Source organism: Pezoporus flaviventris, unplaced genomic scaffold (assembly GCF_033815535.1).
Source record: "Pezoporus flaviventris isolate CSIRO_AGI_PZ_B2104156 unplaced genomic scaffold, CSIRO_AGI_Pfla_v1 ptg000005l, whole genome shotgun sequence".
Taxonomy (NCBI): domain Eukaryota; kingdom Metazoa; phylum Chordata; class Aves; order Psittaciformes; family Psittacidae; genus Pezoporus; species Pezoporus flaviventris.
Window position 1 is genome coordinate 18,573,011 of NW_026892553.1, and position 23,211 is coordinate 18,596,221.

Below are 23,211 nucleotides of genomic sequence, written 5' to 3' on the forward strand. Positions count from 1 at the left end.
GTGGGTCAGGCCGGTGCTGTGCTTAGGGCTCTGCCCAGCTCCAGCCGTGGAATGGCTTCAGGTTCCCCATGTGTTGGTAGGGGAATTTGCTTGAATGGTGCTTGCAGGAAGACATTGGTTAGGATTTAATGAGTTTCTCCGTAGTGAAATGCTACAGGGAGTAAGGTGGGGAGGGGGTTTGGCTGCTGGGGGTGTGCTGGGACAGTGGGGAGCAGCCGGGAATTAGAAAAAATAATGAGGAAAAGGGAAAAAAAGGGAAAAAAATAAGGAAAAATAAAGGAAATAAGGAAGGGGGGGGGGGAAGGGAAGAAAGGAAAACAGAAAAAGGGAAAGGAAAAAGGGAAAAAAGGAAAAATAATTTAAAAATGAAAAAAGGGAAGAAAGGGAAAGAAAAATAAAGGGTGGAAAACAGGAGAAAGGGAAAAATAAAAGAAGAGAAAACAAAATAGAGAAAAAAAAAAGGAAAGAAAATAAAAGAAAAGAAGAAAGGGAAAAAATAGGAAAAATAAAAAAAGATGAAACTAAAAAAGGGGAAAAGGAAAAAATTGGAAAATAAAAATAAAAAAAAGGAAAAAGTGAAAGAACGAGGGGGAAAGGGGGGAGGAAAGAAGAAAGGGGAAGGGGGGGAGGGATAAAAGGGATGAAACGGGGATAAAAAGCGGTGAAAAAGGAGGCGATCAAAGCAGGAACCACGGCACCCGCGGCGCTCGGCAGCGGGCGGTGCTGGGGGTGGTGCTGGGCGGGCAGAGGCGGGGTCGGGGCCGTGTCGGCGGCCGCCCGCTTCTCCCGGCCCCGCCTCGGCGGCCGCGCGGGCCCGGGGCGGCGGTGGCGGCGGAGCGGTGCGGGCGGCGGAGCGGAGCCGCGGGGCATGGCCCTGGCCGCGGCCCCGGCCCGCCCGCCGCCGGGGGGCACGTCGGCGGGGGAGATGGAGCGGTACTACTGCCTGCTGCGGGCTGCCGCGCTGCTGGAGGCCGCCGCCGCCGGTGAGTGCCGGTGCGGGGGGCACAGGTACCGCGGTTATCCGGACATCGCTCTGCGCCGGGCCGGACGGGGCTCCCGGCTCCGCGGAGGGGCACCGGGGGGGCGCGTTGGTACCCGGCGGCCGGGGAGGGTTGAGGAGCCGGGGTGATGGGTGTTGTGGAGTCCTGAGTGTAGGACGGGTTCCTAAGGAGAAGCTGTTCGCGTTGTGCTGCTGGTGTGTCCTTGTGCTGGAATGCACGGCTCGAAATGCCGTGGGAAGACGGGAGGTTGTTCTCGGTATTTGCCGGTGTTAATCCCCTCTCTCAGGTTCCCCATGGGCAGACCTAAAGAAGTCTTCCCTGGGAAGTTGCGCCTTAGCCTGAGGACTGAGGACTGTGTTGTGCCTTTCCAGTTTCTGAAGTGGAAAAGCAGTAGATGTGTGTGAAGTGTCTCTGTCAGGCTCCCCCTGTTGCCTCCCTCATCCTTTGGGCTTTAAACCTCGCTCAGTTCCAGGCTGTGCTGGGGAATGCACTGATTGGTGATGATGTTGCTGTGCTGTATGGCTGCAGACCCTCCATGCGAGAAGCAAACGCAACGTGATTCCTTACTCCCTGGCTGTAAGCTGCTCTCCTGCCTCTTTGAATGGACAACGATCTGCTCGTGAACTGTGGAGCCCTGACTTCTTTATGTTGTTCCCTTGTGGGGAAGACAGTGGCTTTTCTTGCAGTGGTCTTCCAGAATCCCAGATATGTGGTGGCATTCTGGGGTGCTCCAGCCTTGCTATGGGATGTGTACCTTCTCAGGCGGTGAAGGCACTCATCATTCCTCACTTGTCCACAGCCTGGAGCCCTGCCAGGCACACCAAAGACACACCGACCCCACAAATGCTTCCAGTCTCATCCCAGAGCACAGTTTGGGGGGCAGGAGGAATGTATTGGGAGTAGAAGTCAGAGGTGAGGACTTTAACAATGTGTCACCTGCTTCTAGGAGTTGCTTGTATTATAATGTCCTGTGGGATGATGCCCATGAGAGCACCTTCTATTGCTGTGATCCTGCCTGTTGGACCCTTGCTGCCCTGCTCCTTTGCCTGCACCCTCCATAGGGAGTAGGGAAACAGAGGTAGGGGTGGTCAGGCTAGGCAGCACAGGGTGCTGCTGGAACGGATGTGATTAAAACAGTCTGATCCTCCTTGTGCTGGTACCAGCAATGAAACACCCACGTGCTGGAACAGGAGCGGGGTGACACAAGGATGGGGATGCAGATAGTGAACAGCGTCTTCTGTGAGCAATGTGATGGGTGAGAGCGGGCAGCAGGTTTCCCTTAGCATGAACCCTGTCTTCTGACCAGCTCTTGGCAGACGACCTTTGTATGATGCTCATAAGGAATCAAGATATCTCCACAAAAGCACTTTTGTGTGGTTATAGCTGCAGGGTCTGGACATGCGGTTTGGCACCTACATAGAATCTTAAGATGATTGACAAAGATACAAAGTGGAGTAAGGTTCCCTAAATCATGAGATTAAAAGTAAATCAGAAGGTTTTCTTTCTCCTCTCATGGCTGATTTCCAAGCATTCAGCCTGATTTGGGACCATGCTTTAAGCATTTCCCTTCATGCATTGGTGTAGGAAACTTGATTGTTTCCAGTAGAAGGTGGTGTTTTCCCCATACCTGGGATAAGCCTGTATAAATCCCAAGCCTTTTACAGCTGTTCTCATCTCTACAATGGTTTGAGCTCCCTCCCTGTGAAAGCTCTGTGCTGCCATCAAGGCAGACCCTGTTGAGTGGACCACAGAGCAGTAGTAGTCTGGGAGCAGTCAGTAGTATGTGGGATGTGCTTCCTCTCCCTACATCCCATTTGCTACAACCACAGTTTAATGGTTTATCATTCATTTAGGAGGACAAAAGTGACAGCAGGGCTGAGTAGGAGGAAAGCAATTGAAGTGTTGTTGAAGTGGAAATATGGGGGGGGGGGGGGGGGGCAGGGAAGAAGGACTCTTCCAAAGCACTGTCTTTGGCATCAAACTGGAGGATGCTTGGAGGCATGGAGCTTCCCTTGGCAACGGGAAGGTCAGAGCTCGATGTCAGTGGTTGTGCTTGTGGTAGGAGCCTTTTGTTCAAGTCAGGTTTGGTGGATAGGACTTGCAGGGAGATCCTGGAGCTGCAAAGAGGCAACTTTGTGCTGACTGACACATGTTGGTGTGATGCTGCTTGTTTCAGTATGTGTGGTGAGCGCATCTCGGGTCACGCACTCCCCATCTTGCTCTGTGCCAAAGCTTCAATGCTCTTATCTGCCAGCCTGCCCCACTGAAGGCCATTGCAAACCTGGGTGCAGAGGACCAGGAATGTGAGGAGCTGTGGTGGAAGGGGCTGGGTGATGCTGCCTTGTTTTCCAAACCCCTTTTCCTCACGGGCAAGGCTGGACTTGGTTTGGCAGCGGCACTGGGTCGGAAGCTCCCGGGATGCAGAGTGCTTGGCTGGGTTTGAGATGTGCTTTTGTCAACAGGGAATGCCAGAATTGGGCATCTCCATTTGCATGGGATGGTTTGGGTTGGAAGGGGCCTTAAAGCTCATCCAGTTCCAACACCTGCCACGGGCAGGGACCCCTTCCCCGCTAGAGCAGCTTGCTCCAAGCTCTGTCCAATCTGGCCTTGAACACTTTGCAGCTGAATTTCCAGATGATGCCATTGTGAGAACCTGGCTGCACAGTTCAGTTTCCTGGCTCTACGAGCTATAAAAGCAAATCCATTGTTCCATTGACCTCAGTGAAGTGAATTCCGTATTCCTAGGCAGGTGATGGGGTCCTTCACTGCTGTTTATATCTCCCAAGGGTTGCTTTGTGCACAAAGCTAGAATTTGGCTTGGAAAAAACACCGCTTGCATGGGGTTGAATGGTGACGGGGAAGTGCTTGAGGTGTGTATGCTTTTATGATGGTTTTATTGGGCTTTGGAAGTCTTTAGTTCTGAATGGGCTGTGGTTTGGAGGCTGCTGATGTTGGCCAGGAAGGTGCGTTGTGGTGGCAGACGCTAAACGCGCACAGATGGCAATCATGCCCTGGTGCTGGTGTGCACCTGAGCCTCTCGTAATGCCTGAAATTGGGACTAGGAGACAACTAAAAGCACATTGAAGATCCTAAGTAGCAGAAACGCAAGGAACTGGATTTTCTCAGCTCCCACACTGCGTTTGAATCCACACGGGTGGGTGTTGAGAAACTTCTATTACGTTTCTTGCAGTCGATGTAAATTCGTGTATAGTGGAGCTGGCTTTTATCTTTCCCACTTTTCACTTAGGTTTGGGGTGATGTGAGAAGATAGATAGTTTATCTGATGGGACATGGAAACATGGGAGCATCCAGTATCTTGTTCCCGTGCATTAGTGGATCTTCCGGAACACGCAAGCCTTGTTGCCATGTGGTTGATTTTTGCTTTGCCTTTTCCAAGTGAAGCTTCCAGTTTGTCAGCTGTCAGATCTAAATGGGAAGAGATTCCACCCCCAAGGAAACCTCAGTGGTCTCCATCACACGGGAGCACCCTGGACCTTTCGACCTCCCGTGAGCAGCATCCTCCTTGCTGTCAGCATGGCTCAGCCCTGGCTCCTGGGGACACTTCTGTGCTCACTCCAGCTCCCAGAACTGACTTGGTGGATGGTATTCCCATAAAGGTGGGATCCTGAGCTGGCTGCCCCACTGCCTCGTGGTGAGCAGAAGGAGGTTGTGCTGGTTTGGTGTGTCAGTAAGGTACCACAGATGTGCCACACCAGTGCTTTGGGTGCTCCTGCTTTCAGCCAGTGATTCCTGATGGCTGGATGCTGGAGGGATGCCCAGGAGCAGAGGTTCCTGCTCTGGGGCCTGAGCCAGGGTCACTCTGTGCACGCCTGGATGCAGTGCATCCAATCCCTCTTCAATGGCTGCTCAGCTCCTATTGTAAGGTGATGATTCAGCTGCCTGCATGATGGTCCACAAGCCTGCTCTGCACTGAGTTAACATTTTCTCCCTCTTTCTTATCTTTATTTTTTCTTTCACATCATTTTCTTTTGCATTTGTACTCTTCTCCTCAGTGTGTATAAATCGAAAGCCTTTTGCAAAGGTCATTCTAGTCCTCCAGAAGCTTCATTTCAGGGTGGTTTTGCTGCATGGTTTCTTAGCTGAGCACACTCCCAGCTTTGGGGGATGGAGATGTCCTTGTGCTGAAGCATCCGCTGCAGACAAGCCCCAGAAGGCCTTGGTGGAGAAGCACAGCCACTAGGTCAGAAGAGAGGACCATCTGGTGCCGTATCCTGCCTCCTACGCTGTGCTGGAGTAGGTGCTTGGGGAGTGATAAAAGGAAGGACTTGCAAAGAGTGAGCCTTTCCCTAAAATATCCTCCCTAGGCTGACAAAGGTTAATTTAAGGAGTCTTTGGGCCTGGTGTGGTGACCAACCCATCACACCTAGTGCTGGACCAAACCTCTTGAGGCTTTCCACAGCCTTTTTAGATCCCTGGGTGGTTTTAATGTGTTTCTGTGTGATGTAAGTGCTTTGATTTCTCATCTGTGACATGAGGTGATGCTCCTGGTGAAGTGTACATGGTTTTCACTGCAGCGTGCTCACATATGGACAGTAATGGCAGTGATTTGGGGAAGAGGGGTCTGTGTTCATGCCCATGCGGCCATGGAGGGTGGTGGCTGTACTGGGAGGCCGGTGCCTATCATGCACGAGGCATGGGTGTTCCTTTGAAGCAGTGGTGTGGTGGCTGCTGCCCTTTAGGTCTCTGATGAAAACACCCCTTGCTCTGCTGAACTGGAACTTCATAGAATCCCAGACTGGTTTGTGTTGAAGGCACCTTAAAGCTCCTCCAGCTCCAACCCCTGCCACAGGCAGGGACACGTTCCACTAGAGCAGCTTGCTCCAAGCCCCCGTGTCCAACCTGCCCTTGAACACTGCCAGGGATGGGGTTCAGCTCTGCCATCCCTTGTCCCCTGGATTGTGATGATGGAGGTGCAGCTCAATCACCCTGTACAAGTGGGGTTTGCAAGCGCCTTTATTCAGTGTGTACCGGGAGGTTTGCCATCAGCCAATTGACAGAACAGGCTGAGAAGCCCCATCATCTTCCTCAGGATCAATACATCATGTCTTCCAGAAATGCAGGCATTACAGACCTAATCTAATTACTGATCTTTCCTCCAAATGAAGCCTGGGTTTGACTGGCTGTAGTTATGAGCTGGTGCCCAGGGTTCGGGGGATGCAGATGCTCCCATGCAGCCTCCAGTCACAGCAAGGTACAAGCTGTCCCTCCGGGCAGGGGACACAAAGGACATGCAGCAGTCGAGGGTATTGAAGCTTTCTGCCATGAATATTTTAATGGCCCTTTTGTGTTGCTCCCTTGGCACAGGGAATGGCTGCCCCACCTGGAATTACACACTCTGCAGCGTGCCAGGTTAGTGCAGCAGCAGCAAGTGTTGTTCTTGCACTGAGATGGCTAAAGGTGAGTTTGGTCCATGGACAGCATCAGTGCCTTTGCAACAGGCACCCCCAGTGAGTGTCTGTGTGTCAGGGCAGGATGTGTGAGCAGCTGAAGGTGGTTTTGGTGCATACAAAGGTGTGTGCAGCTGAGCACTGCTCTTAGAGATGGTTACACAGATACCTTCTGCAATGTACCTGGGATCAACTGCAAATGCAGAAGAGGATCTCAGCAGCTTTTGCGCTTTGAGCAACCAAGTCCTTAAGTTTCTTCAGCAGCTGAACTGCGTGGGTGTGGAGAGGAGGGAATTCGATGGATGCAGGATGTGCTTTGTTCCTCACATGGGGAAAAGGTCCCCACAGGTCTGCATCTGTGGCCAAGCTGTTACCTCAGCTATAAAGCATTAGGCTGTTGTGTGCTCTGCAGCCCTGGATGACTGTGGTGGGAATGAGTAGAAATGTCTCTTACTATTGGGCCCCTTTGCTATTCTGCCCTATGAATCTTTAGGAGTCCTTGTTATGGGACGTCAGTCCCTGTAAGCCAGCGTGCTCTGAAAACTCACCTGTAGGGAAGAATGATCCCTTGGCCTCAGATCTGTGGGGAGGAAGCCACCAAGTCTGTGCTGGTGGACTTCAGTGCTGATCCCGAGACCTTCAGCTCTTTGGTGCATCTAGAAAGCAGTCCTGTGGGTTGTGGAGACCTCTTCTTTCCCAGCTGTCCATGTTGGTCCTACACCATTCAATGTTAGGGTCAACAGGGGTTTTAACACCCTCCCTTTGATGTTAGCTCTTGCTCGACCCGTGGACACCACATCAGCCTGATGGATGGGGGCTGCTGGGGTCTTTTCTGCCCTTTGGCATCAGACGTGCTCATTGCCCTGTGGTAGCACCGTATCCTGTTGGCACTTGTGTCTGTTCCCATTCCCAATGAGGAACTGAAGCTGCAGGAGACACAGTTTGCTCCCGGCTACCAGAGAGTTTAGTGTCGAAGCCAGGAAGGAGCCCCAGGACTTGGCTGTCAGTTCTCTGCTCAGACCAGGTCCTGGGGATAAGCTTTTGGTGAATACAGCAGGCCTTGTTGGGGAGCACAATGTCCCATTCTCTGCTTGTCATGGACGTGCAGTTCAGCACGGGATCTCCACCAGCGTCCCGCTGCCTGGCCAGGGGCTCTCTCTGCTCTTCCATGAACACATTTGTTCCTCTCATAGATAAAAATGTTGTTTCTGTTGTTAAGGATTCAGCCCTTCCTGGCTCTGCTTCCCACAAACACCGTGTAAACACTGTACACAGCATCCTGTCCTATCCTTGGGCAGGTACGGAGGTGTGGATGCGGTGATGAGGAAGTGAGGCTCCTACTCCAGGCTATGCACTCGTCAGGGCAGCCACTGCTTGGACATGATGCAGGTGGGGTGTGATCCATGGGAAGATACGGGTTGAACACTGCTCTCTGCTCTGCCCTGCCCCGCTCCTTCCCAAGGGACAGGCACTTGGCCACTCGTCTCCGTGCTGTGTGACAGACCTCCTGCAAGCGTGCTGGTTACTGCTGGGTGGCACTTTGCAGGCAGTGTAACCCAGTGCTTCTGCTCTCATCGCTCCCTCTGTCTTGCTTGCTGGACGTGGTGTGCTGATAGGGAGAATGGGGATGTTCCGTGTGGATTCGTTGAGTCCAAAGGCTTTGGGAATTGTTCTGTGAGAAAGAAGGGTGAGGCTCAGCCGCTTGTCCTAGGACACGGTTGTGTTTTAACCCCAGCACACAACTGAGCCCCACAAAGCCGCTTTCTGCCCTCCTGGTGGGATGGGGAGAGAACTGGAAGAGTGGAAGAGAGAAAACTCATGGGTTGGATAAAGATGCTTTAATAGGTAAAGCAGAAGCGATGCACGCAAGCAAAGCAAAGAATCCATTCATCACCTCCCGTGGGCAGGCAGGTGCTCCGCCACAGCAGCACACATAGCAGTGACTTGGGAAGACAAACACCATCACTCTGAATGTCCCCCTTTTCCTCTTCCCTTATCCACGTTGAGTGCACCCAGCGGTGGGCTGCAGGGCCTCTCTGATTGCTTTGTGTGGGTATAGCAATGCAGACTGAGTTAGGGGGGCACACTGCAGGGTGGTGCATTGGCTTCCTCCTCAGACAAGGCTGTGTCTCTGTTCCTTGCTCCAATAAATGTTTAATTTTGCCAAGCGGAGCAGCTTCAGCAGGAGGAGCTGAAAGGGCTGCTCTCTGCATTGCACTGGGTTCATGGCTGGGGCACTCTCTCTAAGGGATTTCCCTTCCCATTCCTGCATAAAGCAGACGAGATGGGGATGGCTTAATCCTCCCACCCAGCCTTGCTTGTTCTCCATGGGCTGTTCAGGGAGGCTCACACTGATGCTGGCCTCACACAGGGCCCCCCCAAGCACCAGACCTTCCTGTAAATGCTGTTGGTTTATCCTTAGCCTCAAAGGAACAGGAGGACAACCAAAGGCAGACACTGGCTGATGGTTAGCTCAGGAAGTCACTGCCAGAAGTGGAAATAGGTTATAACCGTGCTGCTCCGCAGGCTCCCTTGGCACCAAATAAATGCTGCTTAGCTGGGTGTAGACGTCTGAATGGACAAGCAGCCGACAAGAAGCAGATCGCGGAGAAGCTCAATGTGATCCTTTACCCTTTGCATTTGATTTACTTCAGTTTTGTTTCCTAGACTACGGCAGCAGCCCTCCTCTGAAGAGCTGCTATTCTTCATTCACAACAAAGCCATCTCCAAACGGGTTTTATAGCTGCAAACAATATTTGGGCTTGGCAGATGTGTGACACAGCTGCTGTCTGCAGATGCTGCGGGGCTGTGAAGTTTGGAAAGGGAAAGGAAACAATAGTTACCAAAGAGCAAGGATCTTCAGCGTTCATTTGAGGTTTATGAGAGGGGTTTGGACTCAGACTATAGCTGTTCCCTCCCCACCCTTTATGGAAGTCCCTCTGTGCTTGAATCCCCCCCAAAAGGGAGGATCGCTGACAGTGAGCATCATTCTCACAGCTGCAATCTGTGCAACAGCCTCGAGATACAGTCCTATGGAGAGGACCCAGCAAAACGTTGTGGGCTGTGTAAGCCAAATGATGGGGACAGGGCTGAGTCAGCAGGTTTCCTGCTGAGCCACGTTAGTTTTTCTCGATGGGGTACAGAGCTCTGTATTTCCCCTTTGTCTTGTCCCTGCTTGGCTTCACGCATCCTCCGAATCTCTGTGTCATGGCAACGATCTCCTCCATAGAGGAGTCTCTGAATGTAATAACTGCAGCAGCATTTTATAAATACCCAGGTTAGAGCCTATATCAAGGATGTTACTACACTGTTCTAACAGTTTATCATTGAGATGCTGCTTGGTTTTAGTAAGACCCTAAAGCCTGAGGTCATACAGACTGTATGGGGTTAGCAGTGCAGTTTGGGATGCTGTAACACAAGGCAGTTCATGCTTCATTTTATAACAGCACAGCTCTAATCTCTAGTAGCTGATGATCACAAAGCCTATTTTAAGAGGAATGAGTGGACCTGCATGAAACCTGGACTTCCTCTGCCTTGTGCCAGTGAGATGTAGGCTATGCGGTTCATAGCCAGTGTGGGCTGTACCCTGGGGTCTTTTCTGTACTGTCCCAAGAGAGTCCTCCAAATAAGAACCCCTCAGTTTGCTAATGCACATCAGCTAAAGCCTTGTTTTTATCTGTGCCCCACTGCTTTTCACTGCTCTTTATCCAGAGATTCGTATTTGAGGACAAGGGTCATGCTTCTGTAGAGGATTTATAGCAGCATCCCACTGATGTGCCTCAGGCACAGCAACACGCTTGTGAATCTGGTGCCAACACTTGATTTTCCCTAACGTTTGCCCAAGAGGTTGGGTTTGATGGCCAAGGAGCAGCTCTAATAGGACCACAATCAGCCTATTGTCGTGCCTTGACCTTACCAAAGGGCAGTTATCCTGCTCCTCTGTCGCCTGTTGGATTTTCCTACGCTACAGGAGATGGGAAATGTAAGGGAAATGCTCCCTGAGCCTTCATTGCCTGAAGTAAAGTACTCCCACCCAGTTTTTCCTCAAATGGGTTATTTTGGGACTGCTCGGAAGGGGCTGGTTTTCTGAAAGGGCTGAGTGCCCTTTTCCAGAAATGTCATCCCTTGGGAAGCAGGTTGGAGCTTGGAGCACCCTGCTCTAGTGGAAGGTGTCCCTGCCCGTGGCAGGGGGTTGGGACTGGATGAGCTTTAAGGTCCCTGCCAACCCAAACCAGTAGATGACTCTATGATAAACTGTAGGTGAGATGTGAGAGAGTAAGCACTGCACTCTGGGGTTAAAAAACGCGTTTTTGAGATTGTATTCATTTCTGTAAAGCAAGGTTTGAAAATACTTGTGGGAAAGTGCTTTTTTTCCCCAACCATACTTGTCTCCGGCTTGTTTTAATGCTTCCCAGCCTGTTTCCTTGACAGCTCTCAATAAACCAGCACACCCCTCCCATATCACTGCAGACCCAGAAACAAAAGCCTCATTTACTTGTACACCTGTAGCTGTGACTGCTTTTACCGCTGAGCACTTGAGTCACACAGGGGTGTCCTAGTGCATGGCCAAGCCATGGGTAGGGAAGAAGAGCTGACTTCACCTCGACTACAAAGGCAGACAGGCTGCTGAACAACCCCACGCTGTTCCGAGGCAAATAAGTGTGCCTATGTCTTTGGTCTTGTGTTTTCAAAGCCCAGCATGTTTAATATCATCTGCTTCATGTGTTGGAGCACCTGAAGTTATTAAATATGCATTTTTATCAGTGTGAAACTATTGACCTGGAGAAAGAAATCTACTGGTAGAGGAGAAATCTGTGGCTGCAGCTTGTCCTCGAGTTAGGTGAAGCAGTTGAATGCGAATGTTTGAAATAGCTTTGCAAGGCAAACTTCTTTCTTAGCAAGACCCGTTCTGCGGCCTGTTCAAATGAAGAATGCTTCTGTAGATGCCACTTGATCCTTAGCAAACAGAAATCACGTTTTTATCTGTCAGAGGGAAAGATGTGTGCATGGAAGAGCAGAGAGGAGCCCATGGCAAGTGGGGATGCAGGAGCAGAGTCCCCATCACCTCGTGCACCGCTGGGTGCTGCTGTTCCATGCAGCCCACCAAGGGCCCAAAAAATCCATAGATAAAGCTGAAGTGAGCAGAAAGCCTTTGGGAACAGTGAAATAGAATAAATACTGATTACGCTGGAGTGTGCTGGAGTATGCAGCCCATGTCATTTGAAACAGCCAGAAGATTACTCCCTAGGACTGACTCTGTGCAATAATCAGTGTTTAAAATGTGATTATCGGAGAGCACAATGACTCTAATCTGTAGAGATGTCCTTTATTTGCAGGAACAAGGTTGTTTCATTTTAGGCTATCATTCCATTTATAGATAAACGTGGACCAGCTCTAAGCATCCCTTTGTGTTCAGTCTGGTTTGTGTTCCCTTCTCCCAGGTAAAACCATGTGTAACCTTCCATTGCTGCTGACATGGTCAGTGTGCTAAACGTGGCATGAAACCAGCCTCTCCCATTATTTAATTAAAAAGAAATCTAATAACCCAAAGCCAGCACAGCCTTTCCATGGAACCAGGAGTTCAGAAGCTCATCTACTCAAAATTAAAGACTCTAACAGTGTGAAAACCCAGCCTTGTTCCCAGCGTGGCAGCCTTGGATGCTGCTGATGCCAGCAGAAACCTCAGCCCATTGCACTGCCAAGGTTAGGGAGCACTGGGGGAGTGTGCAGAGTAGGGAGTAAAGTTAGTACCTCCAAAATATAGCAATTAACATTGGATACACCCTGTTGAGCACCCGAACTCCCTTAGTACATTTGCTAGAATACATTATCTGCTGATTTATGGCATTTGCCCTGTTGGAGTCATTAGCATCAGTGGTTTCTAGGAGATCCCTATGTCCTTTGTTAGGAGGTTTCATATATGATTTAGGGAAGCTGCATTGGGTTCAAGTCCCACCTTTGGGTGAGCACATTGATACACATTTGGAGTTTTGCTTCCTTTCTGATGGCTGCTTTTGCTTTTTCCTCCCCCCAGAAACCACAATACCCATCTGTGCAAAGGACATCAGCGATGATTTGATGAAGGAGTTTGCTTTTCTCTCCGGTGAGTACAGTGAACTTCTCTGTGGTAATTAAATACCCCAGACAAACTTCCATGCTATTTGGCAAAATGATACTCCACACGGGATATTATCCATCAGGTAGCCTCCAGTGCCACTAGAAAGGTTGTTAATAAAACATTGAGGCAGTTTGAAAGAGCATATTAGGTTTCTGTTTCGAGCCACATGAAATGCTCTTGCCTTCAAACGCTCAACACATTAACAAGGGCTTTGCTTTGAAATGGTTTTCTATAGGTTCTATATTTGTCCTTGTATTTCTGCCTTCTTTTGCTGTGCCATGTAAAGTACACTCAGTAAATAAAGGAAATACCTGGTACCTAATACATTTCTTTCTAGCACGTCTGCGTATGTGTTGTGCTTGAAATCAAAGGCAGGATTCTGTAATGATGGCAGTGTGTTTTCTGACCTAACCTGTGCTCCTGGGCTTTGCTGCTGGCCCTCCTCAAGAGCAACGCAGGGAAGCATCCTTGTCCTTATTCCAGGTGGCCGAGGGAAGGACAAGGCTTGGATTATCACCCTCCCTGACAACGCTCGCTTCAACGAGGTGCCCGAGGAGATCGTATCTAAAGTCCTCACGTACCTAACGTCAGTCCCCAGGTATGTGGCTGCCTTCTAGGCCTTGTCTGTGATGGGCAAGACCTGCTTGGGTCAGGCAGGGGATCTTCATGGTAGCGCCATGCGTTATCTTCAGCTCTCAAGGGAAAAGATGCAACGATGCAAGCCCTTATGGTGTCCAGGCGTGGTATTTAATGTGCCAGTCACTGCAGGGTAAAAAGTGGCCATCATTCCTCTGACTGGTCAGCCTGCATGTATCAGAAATTGAGTTTATTAAGCTTCTAATTAACAACAAGCTTTCCTTAAGCTTGGACATGTGTCACCGCTTAAATATGCCGTGCTGCTGCAGAGTAGTGTTTGACATGTACAACTGGAGAGTCATTACTGTGGAAAAAGCAAAATGAACCCAAGGAAGGGACTAATTACAGGGACAAAGCGTGTGGGGTCCCCATTCCACGCGCTGGCTCAGCAGCGTGCCACAGCTCCCATGTCTTGGGGTTAAGCAGCCTGTGCCACATACTTAGATTAATGGCCGTCCTATTCCTTGTTGCTGAGCCTCGTGACTCAGTTACCTGGAATGCTTAATTTCCTTGAATAATGCCTGTTTTGGCAGATTTCTTCCTGCAGGGAGAGCAGGTTGACAGCAGCTCCATGGGAGCTTTCCATCAGCGGCTGCCTTGGAAGATGTAAGGAAAGGAAGAGAGCCTTGGGTTCCTTTGGCCCCTTTCTGGATGGACTTTGAAGTCCTGTGGGCATCTGCACTTCCCAGCTCTGCCCAGTATCTCCAGGGCTTCTGGAAACACCCTGGCATTAGCATGATGAGCAGTCTTGCTGTCCCTCTAATAGGTCCAACTCAATCAAGAAGCTAATGAGAGCTGTGAGCTTGCGGTGATTCAGACACGTTCAGCATGTTTATAGGAGAACCACTTCAGTCATGCTTCTCTGCTCCTTCCTACCATCATAACAGCCTGCCTCAGTGTACCTGGCCGTCTTGGAAACAATGGAAGGCATGGCCTCTGAGGAGTGGCTGAGACCCTCGTGTTTGCACAGTTAGGAGAAAAGGGGGCTGAGAGACAACCTCATGGCTCTGTGCAGCTTCCTGAGGATGGGATGTGGCCAGGGAGATGCTCTCCTCCCTGGGATCCAGTGAAAGTACATGTGGGAATGGTTTAGACTGGCCATTAGGAAGCATTTATTTCCTGAGAGGGTGGTCAAACACTGGCAGAGGCTTACAGAGAGGTGGCCGGTGCCCCAAGCCTGTTAGTGTTTAAGGGGCATTTGGTCAATGCCCTTAATAAAGCTTGAACTTTTGGTCAGCCCTGTAGAGGTCAGGCAGTTGGACTAGATGATCATTGTAGGTTCCTTCCAACTGAAATGGTGTATTCTAATCCCATTTCTAATTCAGTTTCTAATTCAATTTCTAATCTAATTTCTAATGAAATCTGTAATTTTGCTATTTCTAATTATTCTACTTTGTTCTATTCTGTTCCATTCTGTTCTGTTCCATTCTGCTCCATTCTGCTCCATTCCATTCGTGTTGTTTGACTCTCCAACTTGCTGGTATTTAGACAAGCTCTGCATGTTTCACTTAGATCAGGAAGTGCAGTACAAAGTGATTCAGAAGCGTGGCTGATAACACGGAGTAGTGACACAGCAAAGGGTACTGGTGGCTATAAATACCCCTGAGTTTCAGTGTTAGGCAGCAGGTCCTGCTGTCCTGCTCTGATCCCACCAGCCACGAGGAGTCTCTCCGTCCTGCGATAAACCTCACAAGCGCAGCCTCCGGGATCTGATTTCAGGTCCTCCTGCAAAGCATCCCAAGCCTTTATTTTTAGTCTGATGTGTTCTACAGCACACACAAAAATGAGGGGAAGGGGAAAGAAGTGACAAGAAGCTCCTGGAGAGAAATAATCCTCGATTATGTTCTCCGTCTCCATCGTTCTGCTGCTGGATGCAGATGAGCAGCCCTTGCAGCCTTAGTGAGAAAGCATTGATTGATTGCTATTGTCGGTCTAAAAGGTACATTGTAGGACTGGATATCTGATAAACTGCAAGGCCTGGCTTGCAAACAGTGATGGGCTTGCTCCAGGGTAAATTCAGCATTTCCCACAGGAGGTTTCAAGGCTTTTGGGACTTTCTTCTCTGTGTCTGTAAGGGAACTGATGAAAGTAAGAGTGTGCTTAGAGGTAGCTGAATACAACCTCGTCCTGAGTAGATGGCATACTTTGGCATGCGGTTATGAATGGACAGTGCACTACAGCCTCACTGCCTTTGCTAAATTACTTGGATTATGGGTTTTTTCTTCAGGTTCTATTAGACTGGCAGCAGTGCTGTGTGAACGCTATGGGTCTGGGTTTGGTTTTTCAATGGCAGCCTGTTGGGAAATCACAGGCTCCCAGACTGGTTTGGGTTGGAAGGGACCTCAAAGCTCCTCCAGCTCCAACCCGTGCCACGGGCAGGAACACCTTCCACTGGAGCAGCTTGCTCCAAGCCCCTGTGTCCAACCTGGCCTTGAACACTGCCAGGGATGGGGCAGCCACAGCTTCTCTGGGCACCCTGTGCCAGCGCCTCAGCACCCTCACAGGGAACAGCTTCTGCCTAAGAGCTCATCTCAGTCTCCCCTCGGGCAGGTTAAAGCCATTCCCCTTGGCCTGTCCCTACAGGCCCTTGTCCAAAGCCCCTCTCCAGACTGGGAGACAGTGGAGGTGGAAAATTGTTCCACCTTGAACAGAGACTTTTAAAAGCTTTAGGATGGGCTGAAAAAGGTTTTATTTTCCCTCAAACAAAGGGATCCTTTTGCCCCCTTGCACCTACCCAGGTCATTTATCTCATGGAGGGGATGAACAGAGCTGACAGAACCCTGCAGTAGTTTCATGTTGCCAGAACTATTTTAGGTGGAAAAGGTTTTGGCTGGAAAGCCGTGCCCGGTGCAGCTCACGGTGTGTAACCTCACACTTCATTACATGCCAAAGTTCTGTGTTCAACCCATGTGTAAAACACACCGTGAGTTTTGTCTGCTCTTTTGTGCTGTGCCTCAATAGCAATGTATAAATTCACACGAAACCTTTGCACTTTGGGTGTGATGTATGTGTAGGACAGAGCTGGGTGCCTCTGTATCTGGTGTATCAGTGCCTTGTTGTTATGAGCCAGAGGGAATTCTGTGTCTTTTCCTCTTGGCACAACCTCTAATTCCTTTTAAATGTATTTGCCAGAGGTGTGGCTCTCAGATGCCAGAGCAGCAAGATGTGCATCGAGTGAGAGCTCCTGCACTGCCTCCATGCAGTGTAGTTGCCAAGCGTTGTCTGCCGTGTGATACCTGTCAGTGATGCCCCATGTGTTTTTACTTGCCAAACATGAGAAGTACCAACGCCGGTGCCTGCATGGGGCTGTGCCCAGTGCAGATACCTGACCCAGCATGTGTACTGGGAGCCTCTCTGCAGCAATAGGGTAGGGACACGGCCCTAGCGCATGGGATGTGTTATCCGGTTTCAACATCCACTAAATAAATGTTGTAGATATTACCTAAGTCTCCTGTAAATACATTCACATCGGAGGACTGGGTTACAAGCCAGCGTACCCTTACCTGTGTGCAAACATGATGCCAGTTTGTAACTCGGGCTGCCCCGAGGTGTGTATCGTCATGGTTTGAGCTGGTTGAGCTGTGCCCAGTTAGCTTGGGAAGGCAATGTTTGATCTCAGATGGGTAAGGAGCTCACTGCCAGCCCAGGCATCCCTGGTACTGCTGCCTTGGCTGGTAAGGATGGGGATTTCAAAGCAGTTTAAAGGCTTTGGGTGTCAGAGGGATGCCAGGAAACCTGGGCATGCAGGGGGTGTTAGAAAATGCCTCCTATCATTCACCCCCTCTCCAATGGGGCCTTGGGAGGTGCTGGGGAAGCCCTGACAGTCTATTCCAGCCCCAGTTCCCCCTCTCCCCTTACCAGGCTGGCATCACTCTTCCCTGGTGTGATGCCTCCTCTATTGCCTTATGCCAAACCAAGTCATGGCTCGGTTGCTATAACCTGGGCAAGGAGGTGGCAAGTCCCATCGGACGAAAGAGCTGACCACAAAGGGATGTGCATCTTGGAGCAGCGGCTGCTGCCTCCTTGGACCTCCTCAGAGATCTCCAGACCAGTGTGGGTTCCCAGGGGAAGCTGTTGTCTACGCTGATGTGTGTTTCCCCTAATGTATTGTCTCCACCTCCTGCGCAATTCGAAGGTGATGCTTCACCCTGGGCTCACCCTAAGGTGGGCTTCCCAAGTTTCTTGTTGGAATCTGCTCAGGGAGTCGTGGCAGTGTCACCCTGTGGTTTGTGCTCCGTGTTCTGGAGGTGTTTTTGGGGAATAGAATCACATTCCCTCAAGATGTTGTGTGGTTATTGGTATTTTCTTCTCTCACAGTCAACATGAGTCAGACACCAGATTTATCCTGATCCTGGATAGACGATTGGACACATGGACTTCAGTCAAAATGACTCTCCAAAAAATAGCAGTAAGTCCTCTTTAATGTTAATATCTTTTAATGTACTAAGTCATCATGCTCATTATGTATCACTTTCAAGAAATCAGTGGGAACCAGGAGCAATGGTGCTCATGCTTTCTCCCTAGGTTGTAGTTTACTTTATGGCACTATAATTAAGTCAGGCACAGCTCTATGCCCCATTTGAGTGTGTAAATGAGCAATCTGAGTATTAACTGATTCATTTGCTTGGTTTTGTACTTCTTCATAGTGGTTCAAATGGGTTTTGTGCCTTGTTCTGTGCTTTTGGTGGTGGCTTAATATATATTCTTTCTAGACACTGGTTATTAATGAGACTATGTTTTACCCAATTGTCAGTGACTGAAAGCGTTAGGTTCTTAAAACAGGCTTCACAAGCATTTGTATGTGGGCATGGGTGGCAAAAGCTATTTTAAATGTCTATATATGCATTCGTGTATTTTAAATATGACATATATTGAGGTGCTACACATCATCAGCACATATCCTGGCGGCACTTACCTCAAAGTGAGCTTTTTGCAGCTCAGCAGCACACTGTGTGCTGTGAAATCAGAGCATGGTGTTACAGCAGTGCATGCATGTGTAGGAAAGTCAGGTTTATAGGTACATGGGTAGGTAGGAGCCAATAAATGCTTTTCCAGCCAGCCATGTGGGTAAGTCAATGAAAATATTCTGGGTGTCTTATTATTGTCTTTAATCATGGAACAGTTAAATACATTGATCCATCTGATGGATAATGAAGCAAATGGTTTATACTGAGGAAGAAAAGCTCATACCTCATTCTGGTTAGATCTGATAAAGTTAAATCTTACACTGTTTTAGTATGTAACACTGGTCCAGCTGAACTTGGTGTTCAGAAAGTCAGGCTTTGATGGTGTTTTGCTGATGGGCATCCTGTGGAAGGAAGAGGGGGGGGTTACCTCTTTGCAGTGTGCATAAGATGCCTCTGTCGGTATTTTGGGCTCTGGTTTCCCTGGATGTCATAAGCTGAATTTCCAAGCGTGGTTACCATGCCATCAGGGAAGAAAGAGCTTTTTAAAAGTACTTCTTTAAAGGGAGCATCAAAATTCAGTTCTGCTGCCAGCGTTCGCTACTACTGAGAGCATCTTTTAAGGGTGATGCGGTTACTTTGCGTAGTTTGGAAGTTTCAAATGGGGGGGGGGGAACCCTGTCCTAATTTGTGGCTTCTACAGAAGTGTCATTCATTTTGTGCTTAATAAGGAAATCTAATTATGGGGTGACCTTTGAGCATCCACCCTATTTGTGTGCCTGTGTGCACTGCGTGTCCATGTAGAGGAGTGACTCTGCCTGGAGTATTGGGGCTATCTGTCAATAGTGTGGAGATGCTCTGTGTGAAGAGGAGTGACAAGCAGGAAACCCGTGTCCACTAAATCTTAAGACTTGGGAATCTTGCTTTAAAACCAGGGTCTGGTCTTTGTGTCCAGGAGGAGTTTGGCTGGACCTGCCTTTGTGCAGGTGACATAAAAGAGCACATCTTGATTTCTTTCTAATCATAAACCCATGCTGCGATAAAAAAAGTCTTCTGATCTCTGTATAAGTTTGGAATAAAGAAGTGCAAATAAGCTGCATTTCAAATGCACAGTGTCCTATTTTTACAGCATGTGTATATGCGATTGCAGCTCTGCTCTTGTGCATCTGATCCAGAAAAATGTAGGATCAGACCGATTTTTGCTTAACTCTTTGTGTATGTCTCTAATTGCACGGGCAGAGCTCACGCTGGTGCTACGTGCATTTGGAAGCAAGGCCGTGCAGCCCTGGGCGAGCCTCAGGTTTTGGCAGGAGCATCTTTTCCTCGCTCCCCTTGACAACACACATTGAAACAAGGCGGGGAGGAAGGGGGAAGGGGCGAGAGGATCGCTGCGAGCCCCATCCTCGAAGGGAAAAGCACTGGCCTTGATTGCAGGATGATTTGGGGCATTCCACCTTAAAAGCAAACCCGGCGCTCAGGAAGGAGCGCGGTGCTGCGAGCCGGGCGCGGGTGCCGGCAGGGCTGCCTGCTGCCTGCCTGCTGCCTGCCCTGCCCGGCTGCGGGGCGAGCAGCGGGGGAACGCGGGGGGCTCCGTCCCGTCCGCCCCGTCCGGTGCGGTCCTGTCCCGGCTGCGGGGCGATGGCCGAGGCGAGCCCGCGGCGCGGCGGGCGGCGGGCCGGCAGCACTGCGGTAAGGCTCCGGGCCCGGCGTGCTGCAGCGAGCACGGAAGGAGGGGGGGGGGGATCGGCGGAGAGAGGCCTCGTTGTACCGGGGGGGTGTGCGGGAGGTGATGGAGGAAGCGGGAGTATTGACCGGAGCCGGTTTAATGGAGTGATTATAGGAGCATCCTCCGTGCGGGCGGGCATCGGGCACCGCTGTCCCGCAGTGCTGCTGCTTGTCGCATCGCGACATGTCCTGGGAAAGGCTGTGCTCGCTGCTGTACGGTACGGGAGAGCCGCTGGCAGGGAGCGGGCCCTGGGTGGGAGGTGTGCGGCAGCGATGCTCGCAGCATCTTCGGGGGTTAATTCTGCAGCCGGCTGCAATAAAACGGTAGCAGAGCGCTTCGGAGTTTCATTTTGGCTCTGGGGGGAGTTAAAGCTCAAACGAGCAGCGCCTGGCATTTTGCGGTGTGACTTTAAGGGACAGCAGAAAGTCATTAAGGTTGGACACTGTGAAGGCTCGGCTGGACAGGGTGCTAGGGCATCTTGTCTAGGTCATGCTATGCCATGAAAGGTTGGACCAGATGATCCTTGAGGCCCCTTCCAGCCTGGTGCTCTGTGATTCTATGGCTCTATGATTCTATGAACTTCAGCACCTGTATGTGTAAGGACCACTAGCCTCAGTCTCCATCACTCAGAAGCAAACTTAGTGGCAGATACTACTTTGTGTTCATTGATTTCCGACCTTCCGTATGTCCCAGTGAGCTGCAGGGAAGAATATTCCCTGGAAACCGAATTCCTAAAATGGGGGGAAAAATCACATTAAATGCATCAGGATGAGATATTCACTGAAGAGATAATAACTATGATGCTTTCAGTGCATGCCTGTGCTTGTGCTTTATTAGCCTAGTTCGTCTATATTGATTATATCAGGGCTGTCTACGGGGTTATAGTTGAGCATGCATTTAAGCAAGTTGCTGAGCTGGGACCTTAAGGTGCACACGTTTGTGTCCTCAGAAGGGGGAGTATGTCCTGAGCACGGTCTTTGGTCAGGGAGAGAGTTAATAGTAATGAAATGTTGCCAACTGCCTGGTTTAGTGGAATTGTGCCGAGAGTTTTCCTCCTTTCCTGGTATGCTGCAGAGGAATAGCAGAGGGCACAGGCATTAGGAGGTTCTTTTGTGTTTTGTTACCTAACCCCAAGGTCACCAAATGCACGAGGTTCTTTGTAGTGTTATAAGTAGTAAGATAAAACATAAGGCACGATTAAGGCTCTTTTGTCTTTGCTTTCCTGAATGTATTGTGGGGAAGGGATTTTTTCCAGCAGTATCATTAGAGTTGAGTTTGCAGGTAACTTACTAGACCTCAGCCCTTAGAAACTACAACTGCAGTAGTGATTTAAATAGATATAGTCCCTCTGTTATCTCTCTGAGGAATAACTGGTTTATAATTACATGTATATTTCTTTATATATATGCACACACACACACATATATATATGGGGGTTTTAACCTTTAATCCTTTCTCTTAAGTCTGTAGTAGGGTACAGGACATGGTTTGATTGGTGGTTACCTTTCTGCAGGCTTATTTTTGGCTTGTGTTTTTCAGTGCTTGAAATACATTAGGTCTCATTTGCAAAGCTCTGTTTCTTGGTTTGTAGCTACTCATAAGCGCTGACCTTGAATCTATGTGGATAAAATCAGCTGAGAAAGGCCCAAATGCTTCCTAAACTGAACAAAAATCAAATCACCTGGAAATCCAGGTGCCCATTGGGGGTGTATGGGTGTGAAGTTGTGTCAAAGGGGAGTTTGCCCCTGTGGGGGGCGTTGCAGAAGGATGTGAGTGCCAGGTAATGGTCTTTTACCCTATGTCCTGTTGGCATCCTGCCTTCAGGAAACAAAAGGTGTCCAAAGCACTTCTCTTCTCAGCAAGGCATTTCACACCCTGTAGCTATTGCAGTGTGGTTTTTGCAGGCATTTTACCTTTGGTTTCACTAAGAGTGGACTCATTACCATGCAGAAGGACCTAAAATTGCATCCTCCAAGCAGTTAAAGCGTTGTAAGACCATTGGCCTCACAAGGCTTTGGTTCAAGTCAGTCTTGAGCCATAATGCCAGGGATGCAGGGCCTGTCTTGAAGCATCCTTTCCTTCGAGGTTTACAGCTTGTGGTGGCTTCTTGGTGGTATCTTTGAAACCTTGCTGGAGAATGCTACTGTTAGCCTGTCTGCAAAGAAATCCCCACTGGGAAATGACCAGGATATAGAATGAAGCAAGCATGGACATAAGGGTGGGCATGAGGGAATGACACATGGTGGACTCGCAGCTCTGGAGGGAAGGGCATGACATTGCCATGAATGCAGACCGACAGATCTCTCTGGGATCTCCTAGTGCCTAGTGAAGAGCGTCAAGGACCAGCCTGGTCAGTCAACAGGCCTGGAAAGAGCAATACCAGTGGTTCCTGGATTCAATAGAGAGCCAGGGTAGTGAGGTGGGAGAGGCAGCCAGCTTCTCTGGGATGCACAAGAGGATGATGATGAACTTGTCAGAGGCCTTCCAGTGAAATATGAATGCTGTTAATTTTCAGTTCATTCAAGATGCCTACAAGCCTGTGCCAGAGCTGGTGGTGCTTTCCTCAGGGAAGGTTCTCTGCATCCCAGTTCTGGTGATGCTTTCTTCAGGGAAGGGTTTCCACATCCCAGGCAGAGACTGTCCTCAAAGTGAGGAACCACTCCACCTCCTCGAAGATATCTGGTACCCTGTGGATGATTTTCCTTATACAGGAAGCTAAGGTTACGAGTCCTGAACTGAGGAGGGTCTCTGAGATGAGTTATCATCAGAGCTATGTCTTGTAGCTGGGTGTTGGAGAGCCTGCTTGGGGTTGTCTTGCAGGAGAGCTGATCTTCCTTGTAGAGCTAATTGAGCAGGTAGCTGAACCTGGATCTCCTGCAGCCTCTCATCCATGCGCTCTTGGGCAAGACCTCGGAGCTGCAAAGCTCTGGTGACTCCATGGCCAGGGTTAGACCTTTGGCCCATCTGCATGTTTGATGGGGCTGGAAGTTGGTTCGTTGGGTCTCCCCAAGGAGCGGTTGTGGCCATCACTGTGTGCCTGGGGCTGGCAGCAGTTGTGTGCTGACCAGGCACTGGGTAACAGAGGAGCAGCACCCAGGGCTTGGAGCCAGCACCAACGTATCTGTTGTTTAATGGTTTGCTTGGTTTTAATGCCAAACCTTTGTCCCTGGCACCATTGTTGTTGACTTCCAAAGGGTAGGAATCCTGCACTTGATTCACATGAATTCATTTTTTCCTTGCTCCTACTTAAAATAACAACAGATCAATATATTGAATTCATGTGGCTTATTTGATCCTAAAAGTCATTGTCCCTTTCTAAGTGACGTTGTGGGCAGTGGAAGCCACAACCTGACCTTTCCTGCACAAGAAAACGAGTTACGATGCAGTTCATGGATGTCAGATCTCAACTGTAAATCAT

General features: G+C 49.7%; 1 protein-coding gene across 2 annotated transcripts in view; it reads left to right on the forward strand.

Annotated features, from left to right (window-relative positions):
* Positions 1–842: 842 nt before the first annotated feature.
* The window catches only part of MCF2 (MCF.2 cell line derived transforming sequence), a 56,174-nt gene continuing 33,805 nt past the window's right edge, over positions 843–23,211 (forward strand). The window contains exons 1-4 of one of the 2 annotated variants that reach the window (XM_061446186.1): positions 843–983; positions 12,444–12,512; positions 13,011–13,125; positions 17,481–17,571. In XM_061446186.1, the coding sequence (XP_061302170.1) occupies positions 869–983; positions 12,444–12,512; positions 13,011–13,125; positions 17,481–17,571 (390 nt within the window). In that variant the 5' untranslated portion in view covers positions 843–868. Of the gene's footprint in view, positions 984–12,443; positions 12,513–13,010; positions 13,126–17,480; positions 17,572–19,527; positions 19,757–23,211 lie in introns of those variants that run through there. The other variant, XM_061446187.1, reaches the window with a different exon arrangement.